The sequence below is a fragment of the Gossypium hirsutum genome, chromosome D08 (assembly GCF_007990345.1).
Source record: "Gossypium hirsutum isolate 1008001.06 chromosome D08, Gossypium_hirsutum_v2.1, whole genome shotgun sequence".
Lineage (NCBI taxonomy): Eukaryota > Viridiplantae > Streptophyta > Magnoliopsida > Malvales > Malvaceae > Gossypium > Gossypium hirsutum.
In genome coordinates this window covers 66,428,127-66,445,527 of record NC_053444.1, presented here as the reverse complement: position 1 = coordinate 66,445,527, position 17,401 = coordinate 66,428,127, and the positions used below count along the sequence as shown (strand labels likewise).

The window sequence follows — 17,401 nt, the reverse complement described above, 5'->3', positions numbered from 1 at the left end:
CTGTGACACTTGAGGTGCTCGATGATGAGCACAAAATCGACATACGGCAATCGAATACAAATTGGCCGGTATTCTTCTTAAAATATATCAAAATTTGGGAAAATTGGTATGATCATATACTTACTCTCGAACCGATCATCGTTCTAGAGTTAGTGTGCACACCAGATTGCATGCCATGGTTTAGGATCTATGATAAGCTATAGTTTTTGTTGGAAGAGATGAGGCGTTGGTAAATCTATGTAAAAAGCGAACGACGGGAGCGATGACACCCACACCACAACCCCGTTAGATTATGCCAGGTGCGTATCCTAGCCCTTATATGTATCCTAACCCTTATATGTTTCCTTTTCCCAGTCCTATGCCAGGTTAGAATGCATGGCCCGGTGCATTTCCTTTCCCAATGACTCTGACTCAACTGACGATATATAGGCCATCGTCGCAGGAGGGATCGCACGAGGCACTGTCGAGGAGCTCATCTCATTACCAATCCACATCGCCTTATGGGATTTAAACACCTCCACCGTGGGTGATGCAAACACCTTTGCATTCTTTATTCTATCAAGGTGGGTCATCCTCCCAACACCCACAACCCCCCCGGAGCAACCATAACCCCCGCTGGAGCAACCATAACCCCTGCCGAAAGCTGAACCAAGAAGGAATCCAGCGCGTAACAGTCGACCACCTCCATGTGGCACTGATTCCGACCAACACATACATTGATTTTTTTAATATATTTGTAAAAATTATTTTTATAATATTTTATTTAATAAAATAAAAGTTGTTTTAAGTATTTTAATAGTAAATTATTTTTATATTTTATCTTATTTAATAAAATAAAAATTCTTTTGAATAAGACAATAGAAATATTACAACATCGTTCCATTTAAGCAATTATCAACTATTTCGATTTGGACATGTTCGAATTGTATGACTTGAGTTCCTACACCATCCACACAACTTTTATTAGTTAATTCTTTCTCGGATATGATGTAGATATCAGGTTGGGGGCAGACATGCCTCCTTAGCCTAAAAAAATAAATCTCAGTCATCACTTGACTCCCCCGGTGTTACTACAAATGCAATTGGAAGGATTCTCCCACTGTTATCCTGTGCCACAGCTAACAATAGCCGATGGGTATATCTATTATACATAAAGGTACCGTCAATTTGTACCAATCGCTTGCAGTACAAAAATACGTCCCAACATTGCTTAAAGCTCTAGAACAGATGCTTGAACACTTGGTATCCACAGAGTAATCGGTCGTTGTAGTGCACAGGGTCCGTTTCAAGGTCTATTATGCAACCTGAGACGTACCTCTCTAGCACCTGACACCACTACCATACCTCATTATATGAAACATCCCACTCACTATGCATATTTTCCAACGCCTTTTGCTTAGCTATCCAAGCCTTACGGTAAGAAGGTGTGTACCTTAATTGGCTACAAATATTGACAATTAATACCGACACAGAAGTCTTGGGATTCGCCTTTACCATCGGTAGTATTAAGCTAGCTATCATATCTGAATCCATCTTAGGATGATCTTGTGAAACACCTGTCAATGGAGTACGTTAAATAATGCAACATTAAGTAATAACATTATTATTCAAAAGCTCTAAACACCCAGTGGTACTGTACCGGCAACCCATGTATGTGGACCTTTGTACTTTTTTATCTCCCATAAGCCTGTCTTTTTCCTAACTGAAGCCATGATTTTTCATAAACATGTATCGTCTTACGCTACATACTTGGCCTCGAACTTCTCAAATTTAGATTTAACCACGTGGTAGTTAACCCCGTTCACGATGCTATGTTGTTTCAATACACCAAGAAAACTATTCTTACTAGAAAAATCCTTACTAACTTCTAATTCACCCGAATCCAATAACAAGCTTATACGGTTACGCCTTCTGTGTGGTAGATTTGAAAACTCTAACGTATCATTTTCCGATAGTTCAATATTATGCATATGGGCTGGAGGTGAGTACGCCCTGAGTCACAGATCTTCTTCTTCTTCATCTAAACCTCCTTCACTGTCTTCAGGTTTGGTTGGAATAGGCTCTGGTTCAGAAAATAATGCAACTTTTACACCATCGGGGTCGGGCTCTCGAGGTGGATCCACGTTGGACTCATCATCCAACCCACCATTATCTGTAATGTACGAGGTCCCCTCGTTAATGGACGTCGTAGGGAGTACATCATCCCTTCTTATAGACATTTCGTAACATCCCCAATCAGATGTGAATTACGAAACACTAAAACTTGATGTCATTCCTCAGTACGTATTTCTAACATTGAATATCAACCTACCGAGGTGCATGTCCCATCTACTAACCGAGTGTCGTGTAGGAGTTATGTATTCCGTAATGCCACCAAACACGGGTGCTTCTGTGTTTTGCCTCCCACTAACAGAGTGTCGGATAGGGGTCGTGTATTCCTCTAGAATAGCAGTAGATGTTGAAGTCGCAAATGTTTAATTTGGCGATGAAAATTGTATATATAACTCAAGATAGGATGATCCACTAGTGAGATGAGTCTGCACCATCGCCTTCAAGCTACGACCAACTTTGATATCAAATGAGTCATATGTCACGGGATCAACCGAAATAAAAAATCGATACTTAACGGAAGAAACTCTCATCGGGGTCGTTCCGAAGATTTTGCACCTAAGTCTTTTATGAAGTTTTGTCAAATCTATATTCTGGTTAAAAACCAGTCATGTTGTGTTCTCCGATAAAAAAATGCCGTTCTTGGAGTCACAGACCTCATCATCATAGTAAATAACAATACTAATACGTTCACTCATCTTCAATTTCTACTCTGTTTAGCCTCTCTAATTTTTCTTGCTGTAACTTATGCAACATGAGAATGTTTGGTATTTATTTATTTTAAAATATTTTTAAAACTTTTTTTAAAATTTTTTAATTTTAAAATATTTTTAAAATATTTTTAATTTTAAAATATTTTTAAAATACTTTTTTAATTTTTGTTTTAATTTTTAAAATAAATTTTTGGTATTTATTTAAAAAACGAGCCGGGCCCGGGCTTAATAATTTTTTCTCGGGCCGGGCCTGGGCAAAATTCTAGGCCCATATTTTGGGCCGGACCGGTTCTGAACCGGCCCGACCCATGGGCACCTCTAGTCAATACTCAATACGTGGCAAATGAAGCAGAAAAATAATAATTAATTACACAAATAGTAAAATACAAATAGAATATACTTAAAAATGTTATTATACGTGTATGCGTGTCAAAACTACATATTTAAAATATAAAAATATATTTATAAATAATAAAACATATGATTTGAAACTAATTAATAATTACACGTGTAATGTGTACGATATTAAAATAAAAGAAATTAGGTTAAATTGTGAGTAAACAAAATTAGATTAATAATATTAAATGTACTATAGTTGTTTATCAGGATGTTGTCATCAATCTTGAGTTGATGTCGAGTTAAATTGTGAGACCAACTCAATCAACTACATTATTTTGACACTCTAAAAATATTAAAATATTATAAAATATTTAATTTTTTTAAAGGTTGCATGTAAAGTACAATTAAATTTCTGAACAACTAAAAGGTAGAATAAACTATTACAATACAAATAGATCGAGAATTAGAGTAAACTAGACTAATGCATTAATTATATATAAATAAACTAAGAACCGGAATAACCCATACTAACACCAACTAACATGACTAAAAGTCCAAGCACACATAGCAACAACACATGATAGGACTTACAGACTTACACATATAATTACACATTTTGAATATCAAACCTAAATACTTACAACCCAAAACCTCCATTTTTATCAACTGTCACTACAAGAAAAAAAGCGTATTACCAACGCTAGAAGTCGTTACTAAGTGTTGTATTACTGTTGTTAAAATTTTATTGTAACGATAAAAAATTGTTGCAAAGTTGTTGCGTATACCTATGTTGTCTAAAGTAAGCGCAACGACTTTAAAAATTAAAAACTCATTTTTAATTATATATATTGCAACAACTTTTTTCATTTTCAAATATAATGCTTTTTTAACAACAACTTAATTTATTTGTGTAAAAATGTTTTAGATACAAAAAAATTGGTTACGAAATCTATAACTCCATTACAACAATATTTCAGTTACAAAAATTATTACATAACAACAACATATTAGTTGCAAAATAGGATTTGTACCAATGTAAATTTAGATGCTAAATCTTTTATGTAACAATAATATAATGGTTGTCGAATATTATTTTGTAACGACATTTTAGTTGGTTGTGTATTACATTACACGACGACTAAATGTTATTTCCAAAAAAAAAAGTTGTTTTAACAACCCTAAGATATGTTTGTCAAATTGTTTACGTAACAATAATACTATTGGTTGTCAAATATTATTCTGCAATGATATTTTAATTGGTTGTGTATTAGATTACACATCAGCTATATGTCATTGTCAAAATTTTATTTTAATAACCATCAAATGTGTTTGTCAAATTCTTTACGCAATAATAATAATATGATTGTTAATACTTTTAAGTAACGATATTTATATAGCTACGAAATATTAATTTGCAACGACATAATAATTGGATACGTTTTATGCTACATAACGACTTTTAGTCATTGTGTAAAGTTAATTTTAGCAATGATATATTTGGTTTCAAAAGTTTATACATAACGATATTATTATGGTTGTTTAGTTTTATTGTGTAGTAAAATAAAATCCAATTGGTAATAAAAATAGGCAACGGCAATTTTAAAGATACTAGTTATTTATTTAGAAATAATATTATTTAATTGAAATTAAATTAAAATAAAAATATAACAAAATTAAAGAAATTTATAACAAATATTGTAATAAAAAATAATTTTACAATTAAAATTGAAATAACCCATAAAATTGTAAACTAAAATATATTGAATCATAATAAAAACATAACTAAAGGTTATATAAACTGTTACTAAAATCATGCAATGTATTAATAAAAATTGAAATTTCAACAATGCACATGCAAAGACCTTTGTCCATAGTTAAACTTTTTCTTACAATTGACAAATTATACAATATAGATTAGAATTTCGATAAATATTATATTAAGATTTTTAAATTTTTTTATTAAGAATTTATAAATATAATATTTACCACACCTCACGTATTACAACTTTTAACTAAATGACGACCTTTTTTTTAAGGGACAAGTTGAGATATTGGAAGAACATAAGAAGCATTGCGAAATTTCACAAACCAAATATGAAACGCACAAAGAAATCTAACATTAGATACAACGAAATACTTTATTTACGCATGAAGGCATGTAGAAATATTACTAATATTGCATCATTAAACTGAAGTTTTCACTTAAAGTACTGAATATGTAGGCTAATTTCCACAACCTAACATGAAGTTTGTATATATGGTAGTGATTCTCCGATCTATATATATACAATAGTGAAAAAAAGAAGCAAAGACCATTGATTAAAATAAAACAAACCTATATTTGGAGCATTGATTTCAAACAACCCATTTGATAAGTTAAATTAATCCTCTTTAATTTCCAAAGTACCATTAATTTAGTGGTTGAGTTTCATCTTTATCAACAAACTAGATATATGATTTTTTCCAGAAAAATCATTACGAACCCCTTGAAATTTTCATTTTCTTCTACATTGACTATTCATCCTATACAATATCATATATATTAAAAACAAATGAAAAAGTAATAGTGTATATAAATTTGTTATAAAATAGAATATCTTTGCCCATGGTTTTTTATTCTCTTTAGAGGAATTTTTTTCACGTTAAATTTCTGTGTTGAATTTCTCAATTTCTTCCGCTATTTTTTACTTGTTCGTTGCCTAATCGGGTTGATCCCCAATATATATATATATGCTTTTAATAATCACGTTTATTACTTTACAGAAAAAGGGATTAACCCCTTTAATATAAGGATGAATCTTTTCTTGATAAATTTTTTAATGAAAATGAATTGATGTGTTTAGTATAGGGACTGATCCTTTTATATAATAGAAGGATGGGTTAATCTTTTAGAAAAATGGATCAATTCTTTTTCCAGTTTAGTGCCTAAGTCGTACGAATAATGTCGTGTTTTAACACTTAAAAGAAAGCTGCTGAAAAAGTGCCAAAGTCGTACGAATAATGTCGTGTTTTAACATTTAAAGAAAAGTTGTAGGAAAGTTTCAATAAGTGGCAATCAATTCAAAAAATTGAGCTGCGACACTGTGCTCACCATTTTTGACCATTTTTTTTTCTTTTAAAATTTCAAATATTTGAATATTATAATGTTATTAGGGTTGGCGAGGCTTTCATACAGGAAATTTTGTGTATAAATAGCTGTCGATTGAAACCAAGCTTTTCATCATAGCTTTCTCTTGCAAACACTATCCAAACCAAATCTCTTCACCAAAACCAATGGCTCCATCACTTTCCGAACCATTCAGCGATTCCTCGGTTCTCATTGATTTTGTTATTAACCAAGGGAATGGAGTGAAGGGTTTATCTGAAATGGGTCTCAAAGCTCTTCCAAAACAATACATCCAGCCTTTGGAAGAAAGGATGTGCATGACCAACGTTCAAGCTCAAGAATCAATCCCCATCATCGACATGTCAAATCCAAATGACCCTGAAGTGGAGAAGTCGATTTGCGAAGCGGCTTCGAAATGGGGGTTCTTTCAGATTGTTAATCACGATGTACCGGTTGAAGTTCTGGAGAATGTTAAAAATGCTACTTACAAGTTCTTTGGGTTAGCAGCTGAGGTTAAGAATAAGTACTCTAAGGAACATTCGTTGTCAAACAATGTTAGGTTCGGCACGAGTTTTACACCTCAAGCTGAAAAGGCACTTGAATGGAAAGATTACCTTAGCTTGTTTTATGTCTCTGAAGAGGAAGCTTTTGCATTATGGCCTTCCGTTTGCAGGTAAATATATATTTTCATTATAAAAGATCCTAACATTTATATTTTCTTAAAAAATCTTAAATATGTTTTTGATTAATTGTCTAAATTTTTTATTATATATAACCATATCAGATACTTCATTCAATTAATTCAACCAACAAATTTAATTCGATTTTCTCAATCGTACTTGACATGCACATAATTAGCTAACAAGCATATTAATCGATTTCTTTTTTGGTTACAGGGAGCAAGTGTTGGATTATATGAGGAAGTCCGAAGTTGTAATTAAACAGTTATTAAAAGTGCTAATGAAGGGTCTAAATGTGAATGAGATTGATGAAACCAAGGAATCCTTGTTGATGGGTTCGATGAGGACTAACCTTAACTATTATCCTAAATGTCCTAACCCCGAACTCACTGTTGGAGTTGGTCGACACTCTGATGTTTCGACCCTTACAATTCTCCTTCAAGATGAAATCGGTGGACTTTTTGTTAGAGGAAATGACGGAGATAATTGGATCCATGTTCCTCCAATCAAGGGTTCTCTTGTGATCAACGTCGGAGATGCATTGCAGATAATGAGCAATGGAAAGTATAAGAGTGTGGAACATCGTGTGGTTGCCAATGGAAGCAATAACAGAATTTCCGTCCCTATTTTCGTAAACCCAAGACCTAGTGATATGATCGGATCATTGCCTGAATTAATCGAAAATGGTGAGAAGCCGATTTATAAACAAGTTCTTTATTCAGATTACGTCAAACATTTTTTCCGTAAAGCACATGACGGGAAGAAAACAGTTGCGTTTGCTGAATTATAAATATTTTAATCCCATAGTTGTAAACAGTCGTAGATTTGAAAACAATAAATTGCAAGCATAAAAGCTGATAATATGCATACTGTAAAACGCCACAATGAGATCTTTTAATTTATTGTTCTTTTCTCCTTTCTTTAATTAATTTCTCCTTGCAACTTAAGACAACTGTTTTATTTATTTTTAATTAATTTCTCCACGCGAGTACCCTTTTTTTTTTCTTCAATTTATTACCAATATTCTTCTTGGAAACGAATGATATATATATACATTAATTTTTTTCGAGGAAACAAAATAAACATGACGTGTATTTTATTATTGAGAAATGATTGTATGAAATAGTGATGTCACGTCATTTGTATCCAAAGGGATAATATCATTATTTCATACAATCCATTTTCACTACTATATTATATATTCATGATTAAAGGATTTAATAAATTTATAATGTTTTTTAACATTAATTTTATTATAGGTTCTTATTATATCTCTACTTTTTAATATAATTCTTAGAACTACGCATAATCTCTCTCCAACCTTAAATAGGAGGATAATGCACTTCAACACACTCAAACCTATGTTCTCCTACACTGGTAACAATACCGATGCCAATCGAGTTAAAACTCAACCGACATAAATTTATAAATTTTTAAAAAATTATAAGACCAACATAATACAAACACAAACATGTTAATAAAAGAAGACCTTCATAACTCAAAGGATAACCGGTCAAAATAGACAACCCCTTTACAAAAAATAAGGTAAAAACACGTCTCCAGTTCCTATTAATTTCGAAAGTAAGCAACTAAGGTCAATTAATCACATTAGTTAATTTTTTTGTCAATGGTATATAATCTTAATTAAAATAATAACAAATTAAGCCCTCAATGTTTATATATTCAATCTATTTGGTGCTAAAAACGAATGAATTTTTATTAAAAAAATCTAAAAATTCAAAAATTTAATATAGATAAATTTAGCTTCAAAAAATACTTAAAAATAGACAAAAGAAAATAGTGATCTTTAAGGCCTAAATTAATTATTATACCAATCAAAATGATGTAAAATAAACAAAAAAAAATTAATTTTATGATTGATTATCCTTAAAATTTTGTTTTCAAAATTAACATAGATTATATGACTTTGATTTTTTTAGAGTTAATTTGGTCAATATTAAAATTGAGACCTCCATCAGAGACTTTTTACCAAGAAAAAAAAAACAATTATAATACATGAAATTAACACCAATGTCATGTATTTTCACATTTAAAGGCAGTCATAGGAAAGTTGCTTAAGCCTAAAAGTGCAAAACGTGCCCCATAAACTCCAAAATTGTGCAGCCATACCAACCATTTTTGACTCACTTTTTTTTTCAAAAAATAAAATATAATATTATTAGGGTTGGCGCAAAACAAGATTGGTGAGCCTTTCTTACAGAAAATTTGTGTATAAATAGATGTGGATTGTGAAACCTAGTTCTCACCATAGCTTTCTCTTCCAACCTCTATCAATCTCTTCATCCAGTACACCTTTGTTCTTTTTAACTTAGAATCAGTAGGAAAACAATAGCTCCAACAGTTGCTGAACCATTCAGTGATACCTCAGCTCTCATCGATTTCATTATTAACCAAGGGAATGGAGTGAAGGGTTTGTCCGAAATGGGTCTCAAAGCTCTTTCTAAACAATATATGTTGACACCATTTTTTTTGATAAAACGGGGTCGACTTGGATTTTAAAAAGGAAAACGAAAATGGGAGTTGCCACCAATCCTTTTTGATAAGGTGTGATCGGGTCACGTCGTAAAACGGTTGTTTTTAATAAATAAATGATTTGGATTTATTAAAACAATGCTTTTGGTCTACGAAATTCAGAAAAATAGGTTCGGGAGTCGGTTACGCACGAGGAATGATTAACACCCTCGTAACGCCCAAAAATTGGTACTTAGTTGATTAATTAGTGTCTTAGTGTCGAAGATTGAAACTTTGAAGAATTTTAAAAATACGATCCTAAAAGATTTTTGAATAATATGGGTTGGAATTTAGGATTCTCTTGTTCCGAAAGAATATCACATTCATCACGTTAGGATACAATACTTTAAACTCTCGAAACCAAGATCACCTTATGCTTTCCAAAACCCATACTTTTAAATTTTAAGAGGATATTTGGCTATTTGGTCGAACGAGAAATCGAAACCCAGCACGTTAGGGCACGTTTTCTCGAATTTCTAAACGCAAAATAATACCTTGTTTTAGAAAAATTTCCCTTTTTGCGTATTTGGATTAAAATTAATGTAACGTTTAAAACAACGTGCGAATGAAGGGTTACATTGATGGAATGCCAATATACAACATGAAGAAATAATTTACGATCAAAATATTAAATGAATGAATCACTATAACATGAAAATACGAGTAAACGAAATAATACACATAATGGTAATAGCCATACAACATGCATCATTTTAAAATATCAATATTAATAATCAAAGCAAACGAGACGAAATAATATAGACAATAATTTCACGTAACTAATAGTCTAAGACAAATAATTTATGAGATCAATTCGAAATAAATGGTAAATATCTCAAGCAAACAAAATATGAAACTTAAAATGAAAAATACTAATATAGATTAAAATAAATAAATAAATAAAACACAAAACAATATTTTTTTTCTTTATTAAAAATAATATATAAAAAATTTAAAGGACAATATATATATGGTAGTTTAAAACAAATAATGTAATAAAAAAATTAAGTAAATATTAGGTGAAACATTTAAAATAAATAATATATGTAAAACTTAAAATACATAATAATAAAAGAAGAGCCCTTAAAAAAATAAAAATTAATTAATTAATTTTTTTAAAAATAAAGAATAATAAACTAATTAAATGAAATAGGACGAAATTGAAATCGGGCCCAAAATTCGGGGTTTAAATAGCAAATAAATAAAAGAGGGTGGTTCGGGACCGAAATGAAACGCGCCCAAAACGGGAGGGACCTTCAGGGAAATATTCCCCAGTCCTTGAAGTGCGCCGTTTTGCGTGGCCTAAAATGCAAAGGGAATAAAATTATATAGGTAATTTAAAAAAACTGAAAGGGCAATATTGCGATTTAAACGCAATGTGGAGGGGCCAACCTCGCAAAAACCCCTTTTTACCAGGATCGATACTACGTCGTCCATGGCACCAGTGCCTGCATGTGGTCTAAGGACCAAATCAAAACAAAAACACAGCTCTGTGGCTAATCAGAAAAACCAAAAGACCGCATTGAGGTAAACCGCAAAAGGGGAGGGATCTATTGCGCAAATATCCCCCCTAAGGGAAAACACGCAGATCCCCCCTGGAGGGTCGGGTTATGCATGTGGGTGGCCTTATACGGCGTCGTTTTGAGGCCAGTAAAACAGGCCTCAAACGACGCCGTTTTGCAATCCCTATAAAGGCTAAAGTTTTTTTTTAAAAATTTTTCTACTATTTCATTATTTCTAAGAACAGAGGAAAAAAATTAAAAAGAAAAGGGCTTTCCTTTTCTCTGCTAGGGTTCCAAGCCTAGCCTTGGAATCCCGCCATCGTCCGTCGCATCTCCGCTGCAGCGCCACCGATGACGGTGGCCGGAGTCATTTGAAAAAAAATTCTTTTTAGTCCGTGCCCACCAAAACAGAAAAAGAAAAGAAAGCCTTCCTCGTCCCTTCTTCGAAACTCGGCTCCGATGACGGAGAAAGGGACTCCGACGATGGGACCGTGACGCCCAGGTAAACTTTTTTTTTGCCTTTTTTATTCCTGTTTTCAAATATGTAAAAAGAAGAAGAAAAAAATGCTAAAATAGATTTAAATAAAAACTCTTAAATCAAAATTTCACCTTTAGTTTTTGCTTTTTATTTCTTAATGTTCGTAAAAATGGAAGAAGAAGATTACAGTGCTCGTATTTGGCTTATATAATCGATTTTAAAATCCTTAAACTTCTTTTTTTTTTTTCGTTTGCGATTGTTTCTTGCTGTTGTCCTCTTGTTCTTTATTTTTCTTACAGGTAACAGTACACGTGGAGGAGGCTACGGTGATAGTAGCGGCAGGCTAGAATGGCAGAGGCCTAGGGGCAAGAGCGGCAGCTAGCTAGGGTTTTTTTTGCCTGAAAATTTTTTAGGTTTTGTGGGCTAATGGGGCTTAGTTTAGTTTTGGGATTTTGGATTGGGTCTGTTTTTGTTAATGGACTATTTAACTATTTGGACATTTTAATTTAGGTTTGGTTCTTTAGTGGGCTGGGCAAAAATTGGCTGTCACAATATATTCAGCCTTTGGAAGAAAGGATGTGTATGACCAATGTCCAAACTCGTGATTCGATCCCCATAATCGATATGTCGAATCCGGACGATCCCGAAGTGATGAAATCGATCTGTGAAGCGGCTTCAAAATGAGGTTTCTTTCGGATTGTTAATTATGACGTACCTGCTGAAGTTTTGGAGAATGTTAAAGATGCTACTTACAAGTTCTTTGGGCTACCAGTTGAGGTTAGGAATAAGTACTCTAAGGAACTTTCGTCGTCGAACAACGTGAGGTTTGGCACGAGTTTTACCCCTCAAGCCGAGAAGGCTTTTGAATGGAAAAATTACCTTAGCTTGTTTTAAGTCTGTTAGGATCGTCCCGATTAAGCAACAAGTAACAAAATAGCGGAATAAATTGAGAAATTGAACTCACAAATTTAACGTGAAAAAACTCCTCCAAAGAGGATAAAAACCACGAGCAAAGATAATTTTATTATAATGGCAAAAGAACGAAGAGTACAAAAGATGGAGATAAAAACTAAACCCCGAAAACCCGAAAACAAAGAACTCTCTAAACGTAAACACTAAATTCTCTAAATGTGTTATGAGTTATAACATCTAATGGGTGTATTTACTAAGGTTGTAAAAGAGCCTATTTATAGGCTAAATTCATATGTCAAATAATAATAAAATAATCTAAACTAATCAGTGTTTGACTGAAACAATTGAACAAAGTTTAACTAAAAGATTATTTTTCAAATTTGACTGAAAATAGGAGTCATACTTAACAAATCTCCACCTTGACTCATATTTCTACAAAGTCATCTTTGCCAAAGCCCGCCACGAGCCTATCTTGAACTATGCAGGGAATTAACTAAGTCGAATTTGTGCTTAGAAACTGGAAGACTTCTAGCCTTCGACTTGTACACTGCCAAATCAAAACTAACCCGGTTCTGATTTTCACGAACATAGTGCCCTAACTTTTCAAAACCTGCATCCAAAAGAGAACCTCGCTTCAACGAAAAGGTCATACATTTTTCCCTCCTATGACCAAGTTGCCTCCACTCTAAATGAGTTGACTTCGACTCTGTAACGGATGAGGGACGTCTGATTTCACCGGTCACTGTAGAACCTTCCAGAATATAAAGACTACCAGTTCTTTTACCTTTTAACAAAACGAGAGCTCTACGAGATACTTTAATACCGCTTGACTCAATGTTGATTCTGCATCCTTTCAAGTCTAAAATACTCAAAGAGATGAGATTCTTTCATAAATCAGGTACATACCTGACATCTGAGAGTGTCCTAATTGTCCCATCGTGTGTCCTGATTTTAACAGTTTCAATACCAACTACCTTACTAGATAAATCGTTTCCCATGCGCACAACTCCACCTTCAACCGAACTGTATGTAGAGAACCATTTTCTATTGGGACACATGTAGAAAGAACATCTCGAATCTAGGATCCACTTGAACGTGAGCTTGGAGTTATCGCTCGTTGACACTAACAAGAAATCATCACCGCTTTCATCGGCCAAACTAGAATCAGCTACATCTTCCTCGTTACTCTTAGCAGCTCTTTTATTTCTCAGTTTATAACAATCTGCTTTGACATGACCTAACTTTTTACAATAGCGACACATTTTGTCTCATTTCTTTGATGCTACGAAAACGGAAGCTTGTCTATCTGCCTTACTATCCAAATGAAGCTCATTGTCGAGTTTGTCTCTACTCAACAAATGACCCTTCACATCTTCAAACGAGATTTTGGCTCTGCCATAAATCAGGGTCTCCTTGAAAGACTTGTATGAAGGGGGTAAATAGCACAATAATAGCATAGCTTGATCTTCATCATCAATATGAACCTCAACGTTCTTTAAATCATTTAAAAGATTAATGAATTGACTGATGTGATCTCTAAGAAGCTCACCTTCGTTCATGCGAAACGTAAATAGACGTTGTTTCAAAACTAAACGGTTAGCTAGAGACTTAGTCGCATAAAGAGTTTCTAACCTTTTCCACAAGGCGGATGAGGTCTTCTCCATCAATACCTCCTGCAATACCGTATTCACGAGGCACAACTAGATTGCAGACAAGGCCTTTTCATCAAGCTCTTCCCATTCTGTTTTATTTAGATTCTCAAGGTTTTTCCCGGTAACAACCTTTTTCAAACCGGATTGAACTAGAATTGCCGTCATCTGAACTTGCCACAGATTGAAATTTGTCTCACCATCGAACTTCTCAATTTCAAACCTTATTGTTGCCATATCTGAATGGGTTGATCTATGAAAATTGAACTAGCTTTTGATACCACTTGTTAGGATCGTCCCGATTAAGCAACAAGTAACAAAATAGCGGAATAAATTGAGAAATTAAACACACAAATTTAACGTGGAAAAACTCCTCCAAAGAGGATAAAAAACCACGGGCAAAGATAATTTTATTATAATGGCAAAAGAACGAAGAGTACGAAAGATGGAGATAAAAACTAAACCCTGAAAACAAAGAACTCTCAAAACGTAAACACAAAATTCTCTAAATATGTTATGAGTTCTAATCTCTAATGGGTGTATTTACTAAGGTTGTAAAAGAGCCTATTTATAGGCTAAATTCATGTGTCAAATAATAATAAAATAATAGAAACTAATCAGTGTTTGACTGAAACAATTAAACAGAGTTTAACTAAAAGATTATTTTTCAAATTTGACTGAAAATAGGAGTCATACTTAACAATGTCTCCGAAGAGGAAGCTTTTGCACTATGGCCTTCCGTTTGCAGGTAGGTAGTTTCTTTTTTTCATCATAATAGATTCTAACATTAGGGTTTAAAACCGTGTTAAACGAGTGTCTAACAAAAACTTTATACAATATTAGATTAAGCAACTTTTAGGGCATGTTATTTTATACTATATTAAGTTAGGTTCATAAGATTTAAACATGTATCAAACGAGTGTCTGACAAAAAATATAACCACGACTTCATACAAGTCATTATATATTTTTCATAGATTTACTTCATTTTTATTTTATGTGTGACCATGTTAGATGTCCATTGATTCAATCACCAAGTTTGATCCAACTATTTCTATAGTGCTTGACGATCACGCAATTTGCTAACAAGTTTATTAGTTGTTTCTTTTTTAGGGAACCAGTGCTAGATTATATGAAGAAATCTGAAGTTGTCATTAAACAATTATTAAAAGTGCTAATGAATGGCCTAAATTTGCATGAGATTGACGAAACAAAAGAATTATTGTTGATGGGGTCGATGAGGCTAACCTTAATTATTATCCCAAATGTCCTAATCCCGAACTCACTGTTGGAGTTGATCGACATTCTGATGCCTCGACTCTCATGATTCTCCTTCAAGGAGAAATTGGAGGGCTTTTCGTTAGAGGAAATGACGGCGATAATTGGATCCATGTTCCTCCAATCAAAGGTTCCCTTGTGATCAATGTTGGAGACGCATTGCAAATAATTAGTAACGGCAAGTACAGAAGTGTCAAACATCGCGTGGTGGCCAATGGAAGCAAGAATAGAATCTCTGTCCCAATTTTTGTGAACCCAAGACCTATTGATATGATCGGACCATTTCCTGAACTAATCGAAAATGGTGAGAAACCGATTTATAAACAAGTTCTTTATTCAGATTACGTTAAACATTTCTTCTGTAAAGCACATGACGGAAAGAAAACAGTTGTGTTTGCTGAATTATAAACATTTTCATCCAATATTTGTAAACTTTTGTAGATTTACCTTTCGAGAGGAAGGCTGATAAGTGAAAAAATAAATAAATTGTAAGCATAAAAGCTGATAATATGTGTCATGTACATATGTAAAATGCCAAAAATGAGTTCTTTTAATTTAAGGTAAACTATGTTCATAGTCACTTTAAAATAAATTTTATTTTATATTGGTCACTCTATTTTTTTTTCAATTTAGTCACTTTAATTAATATAATTTTTTGAATTAGTCACTGTCATTAAAATTTTCTTTAATCCACTAATAGATTGCTGATCATGTGGCACATAAACGCATTGAGTGACTGATAGATGATTTTTTTAAAACTTGACTTAAACTAAGGACCTCTTTATAATTAGCCCAAAACTTAATGGGCTAATGTGCCACGTTAGCAATCTATTAGTGGATTAACGGAATTTTTAACGGCAGTTACTAATTCAAATAATTATCTTAATTAGAGTGACTAAATTGAGAAATAAAATTAGAGTGACCAAAATAAGATAAACTCTATTTTAGAGTGAGCATGAGTGTAGTTTACCCTTTTAATTTATTATTCTTTTATTTTAATTTTTAAATTAATTTCTCCTTTTAACTTAAGACAGCTATATAAAAAAACGATGAAAATAAACATAAAAATAAATTCAATAATTTATATATTTTATTGTATTATAATCATGGTTAAAGAATTTTATAAATATAACATTTAAATTGCCGATTGATTCTTAGCTCGATTGGTATAGGTATTGTTGTTAATGCAGGAAAATGTGGGTTCGAGTGTGCTGAAGTGTATTATCCTCCTATTTATGGGTTGGGGAGGGACTAATAATTCTAAACATTGTGTCAAAAAGAACAGATATAATTAAAACTTATAATGAAATGATCAATACATATAATATTTAAATTTTAATATATTTCATGTATTCATATTATATGTTTATTTTTATTTATTGTTACACATAATTAGTTTTTGAAGCAAATTGGAACAAGTAATTTGTTAAAAATTCTACGGAAATTGCAATATAAAGATTGAAAAAGATACACAGTCAAGCTATGACATCCATAAATTAGAGAAAATAAATAAATAAAACACTCAAATTTTCATTCAACCATTTGATTTCTTCAAAGCATTACACAATTTAAGAAAATATATTTTTTGTTGAAAAATCACACAATATCCTTTTTTTATTTAGCAATAAAGTTTTTTTTTTCTAATAGTACACATCATGCTATTCATGGATAATAATATATAAATTAAGGTAATCGATATTATATCGATTGATGTATGGTTTTCTATTAATATTAATATGTATCAATATCGAATCATTTTGATGTAACATTTTCGACTTTATTATTAATTTTAAAAAATAATCAATAAAATCCATCAATCAATAAATTCACAATAAAAAAATTATTCCAAGCTTCAAACAAATAGAATTAACCAAAGATTCGTATAACTCTTTATATCATATCTAATATTATTAGAATTTTCTAGCAAAAAATATATTTTTTTGAATCCATATATATATATATAATTTGGTATTTAAAAATTTTATGTGAAAAAAGGGGAGAGAAAAAAGCATGTTTGATTACAAATAATACATGTGTGAATAATTATAAATAGAATCAAATTAGTATAAAGTATTAACGGACTAAAAATCATAATAAAACCTAG

The 17,401-nt window shown here is 32.2% G+C and overlaps 1 protein-coding gene and 1 pseudogene across 1 annotated transcript; both read left to right on the top strand.

Annotated features, from left to right (window-relative positions):
• Positions 1–6,342: 6,342 nt before the first annotated feature.
• Positions 6,343–7,872, top strand: LOC107909062 (feruloyl CoA ortho-hydroxylase F6H1-3). The gene is made up of 2 exons (XM_016836439.2): positions 6,343–6,940; positions 7,164–7,872. The coding sequence occupies exons 1-2, from the start codon at positions 6,435–6,437 to the stop codon at positions 7,735–7,737; spliced, it is 1,080 nt and encodes a 359-aa protein (XP_016691928.1). The 5' UTR covers positions 6,343–6,434; the 3' UTR covers positions 7,738–7,872.
• A 546-nt stretch (positions 7,873–8,418) lies between these two features.
• On the top strand, positions 8,419–15,705 carry LOC107907751 (feruloyl CoA ortho-hydroxylase F6H1-3-like; annotated as a pseudogene).
• Positions 15,706–17,401: the final 1,696 nt, after the last annotated feature.

Bases quoted from the DNA above. Each gene is read 5' to 3' on its own strand.
- LOC107909062 (XM_016836439.2), top strand. From the start codon at position 6,435: ATGGCTCCATCACTTTCCGAACCATTCAGCGATTCCTCGGTTCTCATT. The intron at 6,941-7,163 runs GTAAATATATAT...TTTTGGTTACAG, and splicing joins TTATGGCCTTCCGTTTGCAG to GGAGCAAGTGTTGGATTATA.